At 39.9% G+C, this 18,074-nt stretch overlaps 1 protein-coding gene across 1 annotated transcript in view; it reads right to left on the bottom strand.

Annotated features, from left to right (window-relative positions):
- Positions 1-1,383: 1,383 nt before the first annotated feature.
- The window catches only part of LOC124275754 (non-symbiotic hemoglobin 2-like), a 75,857-nt gene continuing 59,166 nt past the window's right edge, over positions 1,384-18,074 (bottom strand). Inside the window, exons 2-4 of the mRNA XM_046711411.1 lie at positions 17,679-17,820; positions 17,539-17,643; positions 1,384-2,002 (exon numbers count right to left, since the gene is read on the bottom strand). Coding sequence (XP_046567367.1) covers positions 1,835-2,002; positions 17,539-17,643; positions 17,679-17,820 — 415 coding nt within the window. The 3' untranslated portion in view covers positions 1,384-1,834. The remainder of the gene's footprint in view (positions 2,003-17,538; positions 17,644-17,678; positions 17,821-18,074) is intronic.

Raw genomic sequence — 18,074 nt, forward strand, 5'->3', positions numbered from 1 at the left:
TGCTTGTTTGCTGCCAAACGTTGCACAATATTACTTGGCCTGTAAACAATTGATTCTTGTGGAAACAATCCAGTGGAACGTCACATTAATTTTGAATTACTTGTGCTGCATACTTGTATTCGTGCAGAGATTCTATAAGGAGAAACGTTAAAGAATTTAAATAATTAGGTTTGTTTTCTGAACGAAGTCACACCCGAAAAGGCATGTGTGCATTATTTGTGCGTATACTAAGGAATGTGGCGAATATTTATGGCATAATTAATAACAATCACCCAATAAAATACTTTTTTAATGAAAGAAAGAAAAGAATATGTTCTGTTCCAAGATGCCAGTGTGACAATAAAAAGGGGGAAATTGGAAGAATTGTTTTTTCCAAACGTCCACATCATGACCATAATGACGTTAATTGACAAAATACAAACTATGATAGGGCAATTTGATATATGGAATGATAAGCTAGCAATATACATTGACCAATAAATGAGTGAAAGAATGCAAAATAGTGTGCGATTATATTGACATCAGATCAAGTGTTGATTTAAAGCACACGTCCCAAAACTTATGTCACAAAAACCGACATAGATATTGATTCAAATAATTCCATAACTGTATGTTTCTCAACCAAACAAATACATTTGTAAAACAAAAATGATGAAGTTATTTTTGTAAATCAGTTTACATCAATGCATTCTCACCTGAATCTGACGGGACGGTGTGTGTATCAATATCGATTTGTATTCCTTCGGTTAGACTTGATCTCCAATAACTAGACACTTCATAATGTAAGTTCCAAATATGTGTTAGAGATTCGTCAATAGTTTGGATTCTGCAGTGTAAAAATTATAAACGGATATGTCTCGTACCATGTGTCTCAGAATGCTCAATGGAATTTACTGACTTACATTTTTTTGCCTTTGAGAAAGACAAGAAAATAATAACCCTTGTAGAATCAAACCAAATATATTCAAAGGTGTGGCATCAACCACAGAGGTTAGCAAGAGCATATGCGCATATATTCAACCAGGCAGGTGAATTGTCATATCAAAGCCCATGTGTAAAACGCAAATATATAGTATATATACAAAAACGGGGCTGCTTGTATAGGCAACTTGACATATGTATAATTACAGTTCTGTAAACCATAACAGATAAACCACATGTACTGTATTGTACACCATTTCTTTGAAAACGTGAACAACTGGCCAACCTCCCAAAACCTTGGAAATATTTGTGTCATACAGTTAAACCTGCCCTCCATGTAGGGTTTGCTCTGTCTAAAATGCCAGATAAAACACGTATACAGGCATTCTGTTGAATCAATACTGTTGCCATGCTGTCAAATCAAAGCAACTTGACATGTGCTTTGTCATGATTTTTTGCAGGTCCTTTGCAAAAGGAAACCTTTTAAACCATTTCTATTTAGGCAACGTCTAATCAATGACGGCAGGTTCCATGTTTTGTTCAATCACGTATTGCAACCTAAAGCTAGGCATTGTGCATTCATAGCTAGGGAACGTGCCTCGACTGTAATGCAGTATACAATGCTTAATATCTGGCCACCTTGCCACAAAGGTATGTTATAATCGGTATACAATACCACACCTTCCTACGAGTATAGGGCAATCTTAACATTGTATGCAGTCGTGTTAAACAGGCATACCTGGATAATTGCCACGAGTGAACGTCATGTATTTTGGCACAGTGTGACATAGGGATAACATTATGGCTGTAATCCTTAAATGAAATGAACAACTGACATGTGCAGTATGTGACAGTATGTGCTTCTCGATGGTTCCCACCAATCTTTGCTATGTACACCATTATTGACAAGGCGTCATGAAACTGACATGTCCTCATTGAAGTCCCTGTCAGGATTCTCCATGCCTCTCTTCATTTGGACACTGATGTAGATGTATACCTTCCTCCACGCCTCCGATACCTCCTTCGTGTATTTTTCAGCTAGCACCACTCCTAAACCATGGTTGAGGGAAGGCCAGAGTCTCTGCAATACAAACATTGATGTTAGATTCAGATACATATTGATTCCGAGTGAAGCTGTTGCAAAACAAACCTTCATAAGACACTTCAAAACTCTCTACAAAACAATATGACTTCAACCTTTGGAGCAGAATACCCTCACATTTTCGTGAACACTATTTCATGGTGATTCATAAAGACATGCTAATTATAAAGACTCTGCTTGTATCAGATATTTTAGTGAGTGAGTGAGTGAGTTTTAGTTTTACGCCGCTTATCATGGCAGGGGGCACCAGAAATGGGCTTCACAGATTGCACGTATGTGGGGAATTGAACCAGGGTCTTTGGCGTCCAGAAAGTTTAGATAATGATAAAAATGCATTTATAAAACTGTCTAAAGAAAGACCAGCGACAATGAGTAATACGGAACGTCGGTCTCGTGCAGATAGATAGTACTGTCCTAAGATCGTTTCGAGGAAGTTAGTCAACCTCCTAGTTACCAAATTACTGTAACATATGATATACTTGGGATTATACTGTCACAGTAAAGTACCGATTCTAGTACTTTTGTTAGGTTAAGTCATATCTGGTATTCACGTCCAAACTCTCAGAGTCAGGCACCTAATCGCCAGCACACGAAGCCTTCAACCCTTTCAGCCAGCGCTTCCACAAAAAACTTGGACAACTGGGTCTAGATCACGTACTTTGTGTACCCCTCTCACAAGTGCAAACTGCCACGGCTCCCACGGCCGAAAGCTATGAACACACAATGCCATTTAGAAAGCAGTGAAATGTAATATGTGTTATATTTGGGATTACACTTCCTCACTAAAAACCGTTTCTAGTGGTGATCTGATTGATTTCGTGTCATCGTACCCTCACGAAGTGAATCGTTGCTCATTATTTCAGTCATTGTAAGGTCGGTCTAGATTGTTATTTTCGCCCTCGCTATTATACTCTGAAAAACTCCGTTGTGTCGAAGAGACCTGCGTAAATACTTATATCCTAGGTTGGACACAACCGCAAAATGATGACTATTGGAATACGTAGGGACCAAAGTTTTCCTTCGAGCAAACCGCTGGTTCGACGCAACGGAGTTCGAGTGCACCTTTCATTTTGCTGAGTACAAAAATACACACACGGTGGTACCCGTATAAATAACATAAGTGTGAGCTGTATTTATGAGATCTATATGTATTTTTTTTCAAAATATTGAAAAACGACTTTTGCCAACTTTACTGTATTTCACCGATTTAACGTATTGCTGATATAGACAGTAGGCCTGGTTGAGCATATTGCAAAGTGAAAGAACATTCCGTAATTCATTTGATAAACTTCATAAAATCAAATACCTCTGGCATGCCATTTCACTAGCCTTTGAAATATTCATACGCAAATGTACACATGTACACACATATTACTGTACCCTTACTGCGGGAGCTAAGATCCGTGAAGATCCGGGTTAGAATTGATCTTTAGTAACCCATGCTTGTCGTGAGAGGCGACTAACGGGATCGGGTGGTCAGGCTCGCTGACTTGGTTAACACATGTTATTGTATCCCAATTGCGTAGATCGATGTTCATGCTGTTGACCACATGGGTGAAACGGTATACCGCGGCATTAGTAGAACCGCGGTATTTTGCCTTCGGTTCGGTATACCCCAAATCCCCAAATTCGGTAGTTTCAGTTTTCGTACCGTTCTTCTTCCTAGTCATAAAATGACAGTTTTGTTAATTGAAACAAAGATTATGGTTAAATTTTTCATGTTATTAAACAATTTAAGGTTTGACTCTTGTTGGCAAGCGAAGGCCTTGTTCCGCAATATGTGCCATACCTTGGTATGAGCGTACCGTTTCACCCCTGTTAGCCACTGAATTGCCTGGTTCAGACTCAATTATTTACAGACCACCGCCATATAGCTGGAATTTTCCTCCGTGCGGCGTTAAACAACAAACCAACCAACCAACGGGAGCTAACCTGATATCTACTGACATACTACCAACATATAGAAAAATATATGAACCTATTAATTTATTCTTTATTGTTTGGGAGTAAACGGCGTTCGTTCGTCACGCAGAGGACTATGGAATCCTGGAAGGGACATTGTCACGTTGTCGCATTGTCGCCTCCTCAAAAACATGCAAAATGAGTCAAAATTAATCAAAAGCGCGACAATGCGACATAGCGACATTTCGGCCATTTGTCGCATTGTCTCGATGTCGCATGTCGCGTTTTGAATAATATTTTTCTATTCCTCCAAAGGGCGACAATGCGACATAGCGACAATTTTCAAGGTTAAAATATGTCGCGTTGTCGCATTGTCGCGTTGTCGCCCTTTTCGATTACCGGTGCACGTGTGTAGAAAGTCAATTAGTCTACGCATGCGCAGAAAATGTTCTACTCTATTTCAGACTTCACTGATCTTTTGCTACCTCCAATGGTTTTAAAAATGAAGTAGTACTCGTAATGGCAATGGGGCTGATTTTCTTGAACTTAATGCAACTATTTCATTATTGCTTTGAAAATTATTTCATATATTGAAAATGTATTTAGCCAGTCAAGAGTGTTTTAGCAGTAAGACAAATTATTAGCGCTACTATTCATTGTAATGACGGCACACGGTGGCCCTGTTATTTTAGGTGTTTCTAGCAAGTCGCTGTGCAGGGTTGCGTCTCTTAGTCGCACCAGAAAACTAAGATCATAGGTTCGAATCCCAGCACCATACACATTCATCACTTTGGACATTTCACCAATATCAAGTTGACAGGTTGTGAAAAATGCTGATGAATTTGTCCGAGATCTGCCTCTGTTCAGCCAGCAGTGGATGGATACCAGGTAGAATGAGATGGTAATATGACTTAATCCTCCAGCGCCTCAAAGACAGTTTAGATCGGCTTTAGACTTGATATTCTTCTTGGAAAAACGCCATACAAACGGACTGTTATCATTATGATATGAAATCGCTTGGCAGAGTTGTGTACCCATGGAGTGCCGGAAACCTATAATCACTCACGCTCACTCACTCATTCAAGGCTTAGGGAGCTTGGTAAATTAGCAAGGTTTTCATCACAATAATGTGTTGTGAAGTCTGTTTTTCAATTCTATTTGAATTCTATATAATTAATCCTGTACATGCCATGATTCACAATACATCGAAAAAAATTCAGACGGTACACATACCCAGTGATACACATGCACCTGTATCGTTTCAAACATAGACCTATTCAATCATAATCATTTTCATCAAAATGGCCAGTTTGAATACATCCATTCCTTTAACCAACGATCCTTAACCCACAGACTTCATGCTTGTGATAGTTTTTCAATTCCGCAGTAACACACATGCGCACCGGTAATCGAAAAGGGCGACAACGCGACCATGCTACATAATCAATATGTCGCGTTGTCGCGCATTTTCAGGCTTTTTTTACACATCTTAGATGGGGCGACAATGCGACAAATGGCCGAAATGTCGCTATGTCGCATTGTCGCGCTTTGATAAATTTTGCATCATTTTGCTTGTTTTTGAGAGGGCGACAACGCGACAATGCGACAACGTGACAATGTCCCTTCCAAGATGCCATAGGGGACCGTTTCGATTCCCAAAATGAGTACAATATGTGAAGTCCATTTCTGGTGTGCCCCGCGATATTACTAAAATATTGCTACAAACGGTGTGAATCCATACTCCATCTTTATTGTTTATAAAGATTACTTCTTCTCCATCAGCAGATATATTGAGTTACATCAAAAGAAATATTTTTCTTGAACTTCGGTCTATTTTCTGCTCGTGTTTTCATTTAACACATAATGTTTTTTCAGCATGTCGCATTGACGACACTGCCTCAATCAACGTCAAAAAGCCCAATTTCAGAAAGCTATTAGTTCCTTCACGCCATGCTAATGGTTGAAACCCATATGGTAGGGATGGAGAAAAACACCGAATGATGTAAGAAAACAGTATTAGGCAAGAAGATTATTTTAATGTGTGGAGCATACCTGATAAATATTATTGTTCAATCTCTAATATTATCAGCGTCATACCGCCTTCTTTTCTAACGCACAGCGCCCCCTAGCGACAGAGTTGAGACAGAGGGGGATAATTTGGACACTAGGGATGTTATTTCCATCTTGGAAGAAAAGGAGGTGTTTTTTATTTCCAACGTCATGCCCCCACTCGTCCTTTGGTGTTTCAAGACCAACTCCCCCAGCAGCAGCCGCCAGAGACACTTACCAAAACTCGGAACAGAGATAATATTATCCCCAAGACTGACTAGAATGGATATAAATACCCTTGTTAGACTGTGCTTGTGGCAGAGGGATGGGTACAAAATAGGCTGGGGACTTGAGATCAATGCGAGACTTTTCCTGGGAGGATCTTGTTTGTTTCGACCGAATATTTTTTCACTGAAGTTAACACATTTAGTTGTTAACATATTTGGTTAAAAGGCGTCTGTTCCAAAATTAGGAGTAGCACCGTGGGATAAACGCATTAAGACACAAGGCAGGGTTTGATTCAGTTTATAGACAGGTTGTTCACTAGTGGAAGGACATTACGTTTTCTTCCAACTAGAATCTTGCCCAAATCCTAGACTGTCTGGCATTCAATTATCATAGTACTTACACTAACTATTGTCTGTGAGTGAGGGAGTGAGTGGGTGAGTTTAGTTTTACGCCGCACTCAGCGATATTCCAGCTATATGGCAGACAATGTGATCAACATCATGAGCATCAATCTACACAATTGCGATACGATGACATGTGTCAACTTAGTCAGCGAGCCTGACCACCCGATCCCGTTAGTCGAATGGGTTACTGAAGATCAATTCTAATCCGGATCTTCACGGGTCCCATTGTTAGTGTGAATACTATAATTAAATAATATGGATACCTGGTGTCAACACTGGTTTAGTGATATATACTTGTGGCATTTAACTGATGGTTTTCCTCATGCGACCAATGGAATCTGTTTCAGCAGACACTCTGAGATTAATTATTATATTTACACTCTGAGATTGCATGAATGAGTTTAGTTTTACGCCGTTTTTAGCAATATTCCAGCAATATCACGATGGGGGACAATACAAATCGGCTTCACACATTGTACCCATGTGGGGAATCGAACCCGGGTCTTCGGCGTGACGAGCGAACGCTTTAACCACTAGGCTACCCCACCGCCCGCTCTAAGAATGAGATAGTTGTGCACATCCAGACTACATGAAACCCAAGTGCATCGAGGCCACGGGTCTTGAGTGAAAGAAGTACAGGATTTTCGGTTTAAATGTTATTATATTTACTGGGTCCCAGCAAGCAGTTTTTGAACTTAATAGGCTTTCAAGTGTATTTCACTGAAGTTCATATCTTAAAATCAGACGTCATTCTTGCTGTTGTAAAATAATTATGACAAATTTCTTTTTAAACCGACATCAACACAGCAACACAAACAAAACTCAGTCGTAAACTTATTACAAATTCGTACTTTCCATCAAAACGGACTTTCTTGCAAAACAAAGTTTGAACAATCTGAGAAATATATATATATATATATATATATATACTAAACACAAAAAGAAGCTTCACATGTGATCCTTTATGTCCAAAACATACCCATGTAGAACAGGGTGTGTTGCTGGTGGATAAATCTAGTTTATGGACGTAGTGACCGTACGCTGAAACAGGGTTAGGCATTAAGATGCGCTTGGTGCAACCTCCACAGTCCACAGTAGCACGATGGGGTTGGTCTTTTACATCACAGGGACAAGCCATCTGTATTGGAGCTTGTTCAGTACCGCCCCTCATTGTACCAATTCTGTGAGTTGACGTCTCATGACGAAGACGTTTTCCAAGAGCATCCCGTAATTGTTCAATGGGATTGAGGTCAGGCCACTCCATGACGTCAATACCAGCATTTGGCAGCGTAGACTTTCATTACGGTCTACATCAGCCCAACATCAGGACGTCGGGCATTAAGATGGGTAGCACACACGCGGTATGGTCTGAGTTACTTGACCTCTAAACAGTGCGTTACTGTTTCACTTCGCGGTCGTCAAACGATTACGCAAATGGTGTAGCCGAATTTGATTGTCCTCGGCACATGGCGTCACACGTGGTCGTCCTGACCTGGTGCGATCCACACGTATCCTTAGGTTGTGAATGTACTGCATCTCATGGTATGAGCAACAGTCACAGTAGACTGGCCAGCCTGGAGCATGCCAACTGCACGTTCACGTTTAACATTTGTAAGGCGTGGCATAGAAATTGTGAAAAGATTGTTAACGTGGGATTTTTTCTAATCACCAGCGAATTCTCCACACGTGTTGGTGGTTAGGTGCATGAAATTGTGTGAACATGATCCCGCACACGCTCAGGGTTGCGTTTTCACAAAAGAGCGTGCTGCATGCACCTCGCGTGGTTCACCATATTTGAAATGAGGTCAGGTTAGACCGGGCCATTATGGTATTCGTCCATATAAACTACCTTGCACGACCCATTTTCATTAAAAGTCATTTCTCACAGTGTGAATTCTTTTGTTCAGTACATTTATTAAACCCTCATTTTCAACTCGAAGCTAAAAAACATTATTTTAGTGTACTTTATGTTCCACAAGAAAATTGATGTCAATGCCTTTTCCCACACATACATCACCTGTAAATGTGTACAATTTACTTGACAGTTGCTAACTCACATTCCATTATTCAAATGTTACACGCTTTACTGCTGAATCGAAATGTTTCAACGAAGAACTCTAACATGACATTCACTAACACGTCCCTGGAACTAAAAGTCACGATCATAGGTGGTCAAAAGTGATGACTGTATATTATCGATTTTACAGAAGACTAAGCAAAGAGCAAATTGATAGCAATCTAATATATCTCCAAATGACCCGTGCTGACCACAGTCTCTGCCGGCCCTGTTATTACTGCATAATTTTGCCGCAATCTGAACGTCTCCTCGAAGCGTGGATGACGGCTAATTTAAAGTGAGATGAAGTTAGAGGAACAACTAATTTTCCCGGGAGGGCATTTCTATCGTTGATTAGTTTCAGCATAAATGCCTGGCTCGCCCTCGTGGTGAAGTGCTGTATTACGGGTCTTCTGGAGTGAACATCCTTGGCGAAACTGTTGGTGCTTCAGAAGAGAAGGATCGTTTTGGGCGATATCTCATGTCGACACGTCCTCAAACTTAATGTAGGCGATTACGTTAAAAGGAATATCTGGTATTGAACATTGAATACTTGAGGATCTGCTGGTTTGTAAGGACACTGTCGAATATTGCACTTGTTGTGACATACATGCCAATTTGAAATTGATTTTCTTTCGTTAGGCTACTCATGAAATATCAAATAATTTAAGGCGAGTGACGGGCACATCAGTTTCCTCTTCATAGGAGAGGGGGAACGACCAATGCCTAAGGCAACAGTATGCTGCGCACAGTGCGTTAATGATGTCAAGAGTGTTTGTTCTTGAATCCTCTTGAAGAAAACAGAGCAGCCCGTGTCCAATTTTAAAGTACATTGCATGGAAGCGAGTACTGAGTACTACCTGCAGTTACATTGCTGTCTGTCAGTCTGTTCTTTATGCGTTAGTAAGTACGTGCGTGCCTGCGTGCGTGCGTGTGTGAGATGTTCAGGGGAAGGGTTTTTTAACTTTCTTTCTGAATAATTCCACGTCAGGTTTCATAACAAATTTGATTTCACGACATGTTTGACTTCCTTGAACGTTGGTCTCTCCTCTCTTTGAAATGAATTGCGATTATTTGATACTGAGTTAATGCACGTTGATTAAAGCTCCAATCAGTAGTTTTGCAAACGCAGCAAAACGGTCTGTGAATAACCAGCTTCGGAACACATGACCCACGTTCTTAGGGCACTACAATGCGTAGTCAGGCAAACCACTCAACCTGACCATTCCGATACACATGGGACACTGGGCATCCATGATATCCTGGTATCGCTACGGGGGCTAGATGGAATCAATTAGACATGTAATCGGAATTAAATTTGGAAGACCCAAATTTTCTTTGTAAAGATACAGTTTGAGCATGGAGATTTCATTCCAGCAATCTCGTTAAAAAACAATGTGTCACTCAGTAAATCCATCAACGCCTAGTTTAGATTCTAATTGGAATGATTCGAGAACGTAAACAAAGGTAAATTCGAGCAACCTTATCGTTTTTTCTGAAAATACAATTTGGAAAGAAAACTCTTCACGCTTGACTTCTAATGATGTCGTCATTTTCACGGATTTTCGAAATAAATGTCATTATCAGTCAACAAATTATGGTTATTATCGGATATGACCGTCAGAAGATCGATGAATAGCTATTATTATTCCGCGGAAAACTGTCAAGATGATAAAGCACAATGTTATTTCAGCGACGAGGTGATATGACAATTGGTGTCATTTGTTTGTGTGCACAGTAACAGACAACCAATATTGTTATATGAACAAGTCAGGATTTTGTTTTCTAATTAGTGAAGACGCGAAAATAATTAAGAAATATGTTTTCATATAAATCATTATTTGTTGGCTTGACAAGGAACACTGCATCATTAAGGATACGGTTTCATAATTTCATTTGACAGGCGATTTCTACTTAGGCGATGTTTTGCAGCAATCATTTGTCCGCAATCTGTCAAACATCACAGCTGGATTTATCGATATATATTTGTACATGTAAATAATTACTCGTATGTATATTAGTATATACGCAAAACAGTTTCGGGGGCGGTGGGGGTTAATCCGTTCGATCGTCATACTGATCGTGTGGAGCACATTCCTGGTGTCTGCTTCCTCTATATTGCTGCAATATTTCTAAAACTTCCTCATGTTCACTTTTTCGGTGTTGGATTCTCCTTTCAAGCTAAATCTGAGCACCATAACTAGTATTATATAAAACATAGGACTCTTGGTCAAAACGTCTTAGATGAGGGTGACAAGATTCAGTGCAAGGTAGACATGACAAGGACGTTTCAAACCTTGACGCAACAGTTACCAAAATTGTGTCTTATTTTACTTGTACCATACGTTTCCATGTGTGTTCCACCTGGCCATGGTAACGTCATTATTATTTTGAAATCATAGTTTCTTAAACGATTTTCTTTAACAATAGGCACATCTAATAATGAAACCGTTTTTCAGTCTTTGTTTGAGTTAGTCGCTGACTTTATTAATGTAATGGACTTATATTCGCTCTTGTAGTTCTAGACATCGCTTTATCAATATATCTCAAGTTTGGTCGGAGACTCGTGACGTTGACGTGCAACCCGGCCCCCAAACTATACCATAAGAACAGCAGTACTTTCTCAAAACAAAACTGAGCCTTCCTCTATTTTGGGGTGGGGTGATAGCCTAGTGGTTAAAGCGTTCACTCTTCATGCCGAAGACCCGGGTTCGATTTCCCATATGGTTAAAATATGTGAAGCCCATTTATTGTGTCCCCTGCCGTGATATTACTGGAATATTGCTAAAAGCGGCGTAAAACTAAAGTCACTCACTCACTCTTTATTTTGGACTAGCATCAGTATCAATAAAATTCGTATTTTCATTTAAACCAGGAATTCTGTGACTTTCGGCCTATAAAGGTTTATGAGCGTAATAATATTTAACGTGAATACCTTGATACTTAAACAGTCGGTTTTACTGACTTAGATTTTTAAATTGTGTTCAGTTCAGAGCATTTGTTGAAGTGTCTCAGATGTCCTGTTTTACTCATTCTGAGATCACTGGACAAGTTTCAAGGACCGGAGATAAATGATTTAACAATTTTTTATTGCGAGACACAGGTAAAACTGAAGAATACGACTTTAATGCACGTATGTAATGTTGATATGTTGAACATAAAATGGCCTCAAAGCATAACTTATTACTTGTGAACACATGTGAGAAGGTATGACAGGTAATGTTGGACTGTGGAGTCTGATAGGCCGCGAGTGGGAAACCCATCAGTTGGACATGCATAATTAAGATACGTACAGTATTTCATTCTTCAGACAATGCGTGAGTGGACATCCGCTTGTGATGACTACAAGCTTCCTTTTGCTCCCGCCTCAAGCTACTTAATTACAGAAGCAATGTGATACAATTAAACCCCCAAGCTGTAGTGGGACACCGACGGGACTGGACAGACAGCATATCCCGGTCGGACATTGACGTCCACACACTTCTTAATAACCAGCTTGAAGGTCACAGTCACATCAAGATATCTCCCAAAGGCACCATCAGAAGATTGTGTGGAGAACACATGTGTATAAGACTGTGTTGGGTACATAATAGATATGTGTGTGTGTGTGTGTGTGTGTGTGTGTGTGAGAGAGAGAAAGCGAGAGACAGAGAGAGAGAGAGAGTGTGTGTGTGTGTGTGTGTGTGTATTAATGGTACTTTTGGTATTTCTGACAATTTTGGCATCATAGGATTCTCTGTGTGTCTGTGTGTTTGTGCGTATGTGTGTATGTGTGTGTGTGATAATGATAGTTTTTGTATATCAGACAAATTTAGTCTTAAACTTAAATTTTACACATCACATTCAAAGCCATGTCATGCTATGATGGGAGGCTTCTGAAAAGGGCAAAGTTGGTGCTGATAATATAACTGGCGTCTTGACAGTCGACTGAATGTTTGATTGAGAAGCTACAGCTACAGTTGTGAATCAAAGAAAAAGGTCTGTGTCCTATCTGAATGTGTACATGGTATAGGCCTTCTTAATGGTGCTGCTTACTGAAGGACAAGCGTAATAGGGTCGATTTTCCAATTGTCAAAACGATGAGTAAATAGCATCAGTTCAAGATTTATGACGTTTAATATTTCCCAATGTTTCCCAGAGCGTGCACATTTCATTCACTTTTTCCTCAAAGACATATTTTGTTAACTTTTTCAATCAAAGGTAAAACTACCCCGGTAATGTAATGGTGAACATTCACGGGATCTTAGTAGATATAACACTTAGGTTGTTAATATGATGAACGGTGTTATCCCATAAACTTGAACGCATCCCTACACACTGGAACTTTCTATTTTAATCTAACTTGTAAGTGTCTAAGCTACCTGTTAAGCGGGATATGCTTGGCTCATCTGGCATCATCACTACTTTCAGTAGTCAACTTAAATACTTTACATCATTATATACCCTTTACCACCTGTGGAATCCGATCCAGCATGCGCAGCACTCGAGACTGTACAGTATCTAGTGTTGATGTTTGAACTAATTCTTTAAGAGTAGCATGATTAAAATATATGACAACATTTTCAATCAACTGGGCGTCATCTCAGATTAAAAAGCGTTTTCTATAGTCGGGTTGGTATCTTAGATATACATGTACAGCAAATCCCAACCTTCTAAATATGTTAAGTTGTGGGGCACTGGTGTAGCCCAGTGGTTAAAGCGTGCGCTCGTCACGCCGTTACGATTCCCCACATAGGTACATGGTGTGAAGACCATTTCTGGTGTCCCCATAAGATATTGCTGGAATATTGCTGATAACTACGTAAAACCGAGCCCACCGAGCCGAGAGTTTTGCGAAAAGACATGAGTAACATTTCCCAGTATTTTTAGTTCCAGCTTCAGCAAACAGTGCACGTTAATGAGACATAGCCTTGTCTTTCAAGCTTCATGTTTACTTCAGAAACCTGCCAAGGATTAAATTGTAAACAAAAGAAAGAATCCCGAATGGCGATAACAAGGGACTGTCACTTCCTGTTCAATGTCATACAGATGACAGAAGCATTGTCTCCTGGTATTTTCAATGCCATAATACAAATGTCAATCCTATTATATGCTAAACAGCTGAATACGATTTTCTTTGTATTCTACATGCATAAGGATTATACACATTACGCAGAATGTTTTGGGACCAAATCAGTGTAATTGGGTGTTTTCATCTTACCGTAACACTTTTATATCTCGAATATTATAACAGAAACCTTTACAGAAGGGGCTCTGTGAATATGGCGTCTGACCGACAACCATTTCACGAGTTTACGCATGATTATGAATCAAAAATGTTGAACGACTAGTTGGGAAGGTGAACCTTTAAACGGACGCTGATTTGCCCGCCTTAATAAAAAGGGGAACACTTTCATCAGACAGGTTACATTTCGTAGCAGACAGATTTTGCTTTGATCAAGTCTAAAATGCATTATTCAGGCTCGTACTCCGTGGTATAGGTCGTCCTGTAATTTTAAATATTTCATCACTTTAAAGAAATCAGGCTGAAACTTTCTGTGTAAGACATGGTTTATGTGAAGACATTGATACTTGACCGACTTGCGTGATCACAAAGTAGTAAGATAGCTTGTTCGTTATTCACACATCATTCACATTTTATCCTCGGTTCATATTCTCATCTAATCCTGGCATGTATGGCGGCATCGTTTTCCTAGACTGAATTATGAAAACGGATTATTCAAAACACTGCATCTAATCGTAAAAGTGAATTGTAGAAGCTGGTTGTAATTGGTTCCATAAATGAACAAGAATCAGTGCCTCTGTTTCATATTTGGGAATAATATATATGTACATGTATTGGGTGAAAGATAAAAAGGGAGACTTAGCTACGACGTTGCCTCACACGTTTACATCTGAAGCATGCAAATGCATTTCACAACTGGAGACAAAAGTGATATATGTTGCCATACGATATGTGAAACAGATACATGTAGCGACAAAATAGTTCCACAATCATAAGAAATCTCTTCCAAATCCTCCACTGAATGACTCAAAAGTACCATAAGCTTATGTGTAAAATCACTCTCAAACATTCACAAACACATGCAAAGGCAAATCTCATGCTCACCAAAGAGAACACGGGAACACAAAGTACATGTCGAATTTGGGTATTTGACACTGAGACCTCAAAGTAAGAAATGCAAAGCTGCATTAGAACTAGATCTGGTTTGCATCTTATTCCTTTGTATGTTGTTTATTGCACACAGCAATATTCAAGTTGTATGACGGTGGTTTGTAAATAATCGAGTCTGGCCAGACGCGATTGGGAGAAAATGGCATGCATCGTTTAAGTCACCAAGCCTGACCACCCGATCCCGTTAGTCGCCTCCTACGAGACAAATTCTAGCTCGGATCTTCACGGACACGTTTGCATCCTTAACATTTCTGTTGCACCAATAATTCTGCAGGCTGGGAAGTTTAGGTTACTCAGATTGTGATAACCTTGGAAAATTCATAATCGTACATAATTCTTGGGATATGAATTTTAGGGATAATGACGATACAATTTCAGGGCATTTTGTTCACACAACCTAATCCCCGCGCCCATAATAGTAATTACCAGTGATTGAGAGAAATGACACGCTGTCAACCACAGGCCACCTGATCAATTATGTCGCTATAAGACAAGCTGGGATCAATTCTCAGCGGGAAAACTACCACAAACATCTTTTTACCTACGCAGCTGCCTACCTATGAAACAACGCTTCCCTGAAACCTCTCCATTTTACAACCTCCATTTACTTCAGAACCTCCCGCACAACACATCTTTTCTCCCCAAAGCTTGTTTGAACATTTTTGCGCTTTGAACATGATATACGTCACAGAAAACGCGTCTTACAAAATACGGAGAACCTGGACACACTCCTGATCTGCGTACTGCCTATTCCCACGAGGTTTAAAAGCATCATTTTCCATGACGCCATGGACATGTTCTAGGTCGTACCTTGGGTGAACCTCGGGGTCAAAACCACAGGCATGACGATGACGGTAATAGAAACAACGAGATATGCCATCGTGTCGTTTACCATCAATTGTCTGTGCCAAGGAAGGACTGACTAAGTGTTGAACATTCTCAGATAACTCATTACACAGTCTGAATTTCATGTTAAAACTCTCTTTAAGACTCTGTTTCACTTTAAAGACCACCCGATTTCATCCAGCAAAGGATCAGTTGGATATCTATGTTGTTCCACACGCTGCATATATACAGTGATATCCAACAAAGCTTTCTCTTAAATTATCGACTCTGGACAGACCTGGTGAATATGTTCACCTGCTTTCCATCGTACATCAACATGACCATCATCAAAAGCTACCTTAACGTTGATATTCACTTCAACATTATTGGCGTGCATAAACTAACTATGGAATTCCTAGCTTGCATCGTGAATATTGCCATGCCCCACAAAAGGGCTCATAAGATCACCATCAGATAACATAATATATGTGCAAAGGTACGCAATTAAATTCTATCACGAAGGGCCAAATTACTCCGACCTGTCGAACTGAGTGTATATGTATGAGTGAGAGAGTTTGACGTGATGATCCTTTCATGGAGGTGGTCAAGACTCTGGATGTCTTGCTTTTGCCAATCAACTACTCTAAATGAATAAGAGAGGACTGGCACAACAAAAGTATTTGTGGCTCTGACCTTGTTCCGAACATTTAGCCCCACATTTTCTTAAAGCGAGATTTATACTCAACCTGGAGTTTTCTTGAATTTGGGCATTCTGGAACCTGTCTCGAAATTGCATTGTAGGTCTGATGTTACGAAAGATGCTCAATTACTCAATCATTCATTTGCCTTCCTACATTTCAAAAGAAAAGTATTGCGTTTGTCAGATTCAAATGCCATACCTGTATCATTTTGCATGATTGTAGCCACGGATCCATGTGACCTTCAGTCGCCCGGTGCAGACCACAACTGCTTCAGGAACTTGGAATCCATCATGTGAGATCATTTATCATAATCACCATCGTCCTTTGACTTGAGTTGGCTGTACAATTGCTTTTCATGATTTTTTAAGGTTTTACGTTGTTTGACAAATTCATTTTCCCCCGTATTTTCTTTCATTCTGTATAAAACCTTTGATTTTGCCGGAAGGGAATCAACAGTTAGGGAAAATATTTTTTCCTTCGTTGTCTCGTATTTCAATTTTAATTGTCTCCAATTTGACTTTGGCCTTCTTGACATTGGATTCCCTGATGATCTTAATTTAAGGCACAGTTCAATCCAGGAAATGCGGCTTCTTGTTTCACTTAGTTTTACTTGAAACCGGTATTTCTTTGGGGTTTTTTTCTCATCATTAGATTTTGTATTTGGAAACTGTGTGAAGTTCCTCCACATTTCGAACGGCCGCATAAACACTGCAGTTAACTTTAGGCAGTGAACAGTCCGAAAAAGGTTTCAAAGACATAATTCCATTTAATAAATCAATTTGATGTTCAGGAAAATGTTCATTTATTTGGCCGCCAATTTTCTACATGTATTAATATTTTTTACAGAATAAAGTAAATGAATGCAACCAAGAGGGTTCGGGTGATCCTGGCATAGTCAGACTGGTCAGTCTCATCATCAGTTCTAGGGTCTAAACCCATGTTGTTATTGATTCTGTTGTTATTATTGTTATACCACTACCTTCAACATCCGGGTTGAAGATCCGGGTTAGAATTGATCTTCAGTAACCCATGCTTGTCATAAGAGGCTACTAACGGGATCAGGTGGTCAGGCTGGCTGACTTGGTTTACACATGTCATCGTATCCCAATTTCGTAGATCGATGCTCATGCTGTTGATCACTGGATTGTCTGGTCCAGACTCGATCACTCACTCACCTTCAACATCTGGGGTTTGACGCTCCTCTTGACGTGGGTCTGCCCTATTGATATAAGGACGCTGTTGAGGAAGTCAGAGTCCTCCAGACTATTGATATAAGGACGCTGTTGAGGAAGTCAGAGTCCTCCAGACTCTCGACTGCAGCACCGAGCCCCTCCATCACCGTCACGGCATGCTTCTGCAGCATTTCTCTGTCCATGTCCCACTCCAGCTGATTCGCCTCATTCATCCGGACGATTTTAGGGAACAACGATTTCATATCTGGTTCGGTCTCAAAGAACCTGAAACATAGAAAGATCATACATCAAAATCAAGTTACCGTGCCATCGATTTATTTCCACATAGTCTGAAGTTTTGTAAGACTTCAAGGACAATGAACAGGAAACCAGGTCCGGATACGATATAGGACATTTTCAGCTATAGACACTTGCATCGAAATATATCAGATTTCTCTGTATTTTGAGGTCTTATTGTCAGTCGATCAAATCGAAACAAAGCTAAAACTTCATTTGTGTCTGACGTAACAATTGAAACA

This window comes from Haliotis rubra, unplaced genomic scaffold (assembly GCF_003918875.1).
Source record: "Haliotis rubra isolate DU_JTF1 unplaced genomic scaffold, ASM391887v1 Scf202, whole genome shotgun sequence".
NCBI classification, from domain to species: Eukaryota; Metazoa; Mollusca; class Gastropoda; order Lepetellida; family Haliotidae; genus Haliotis; species Haliotis rubra.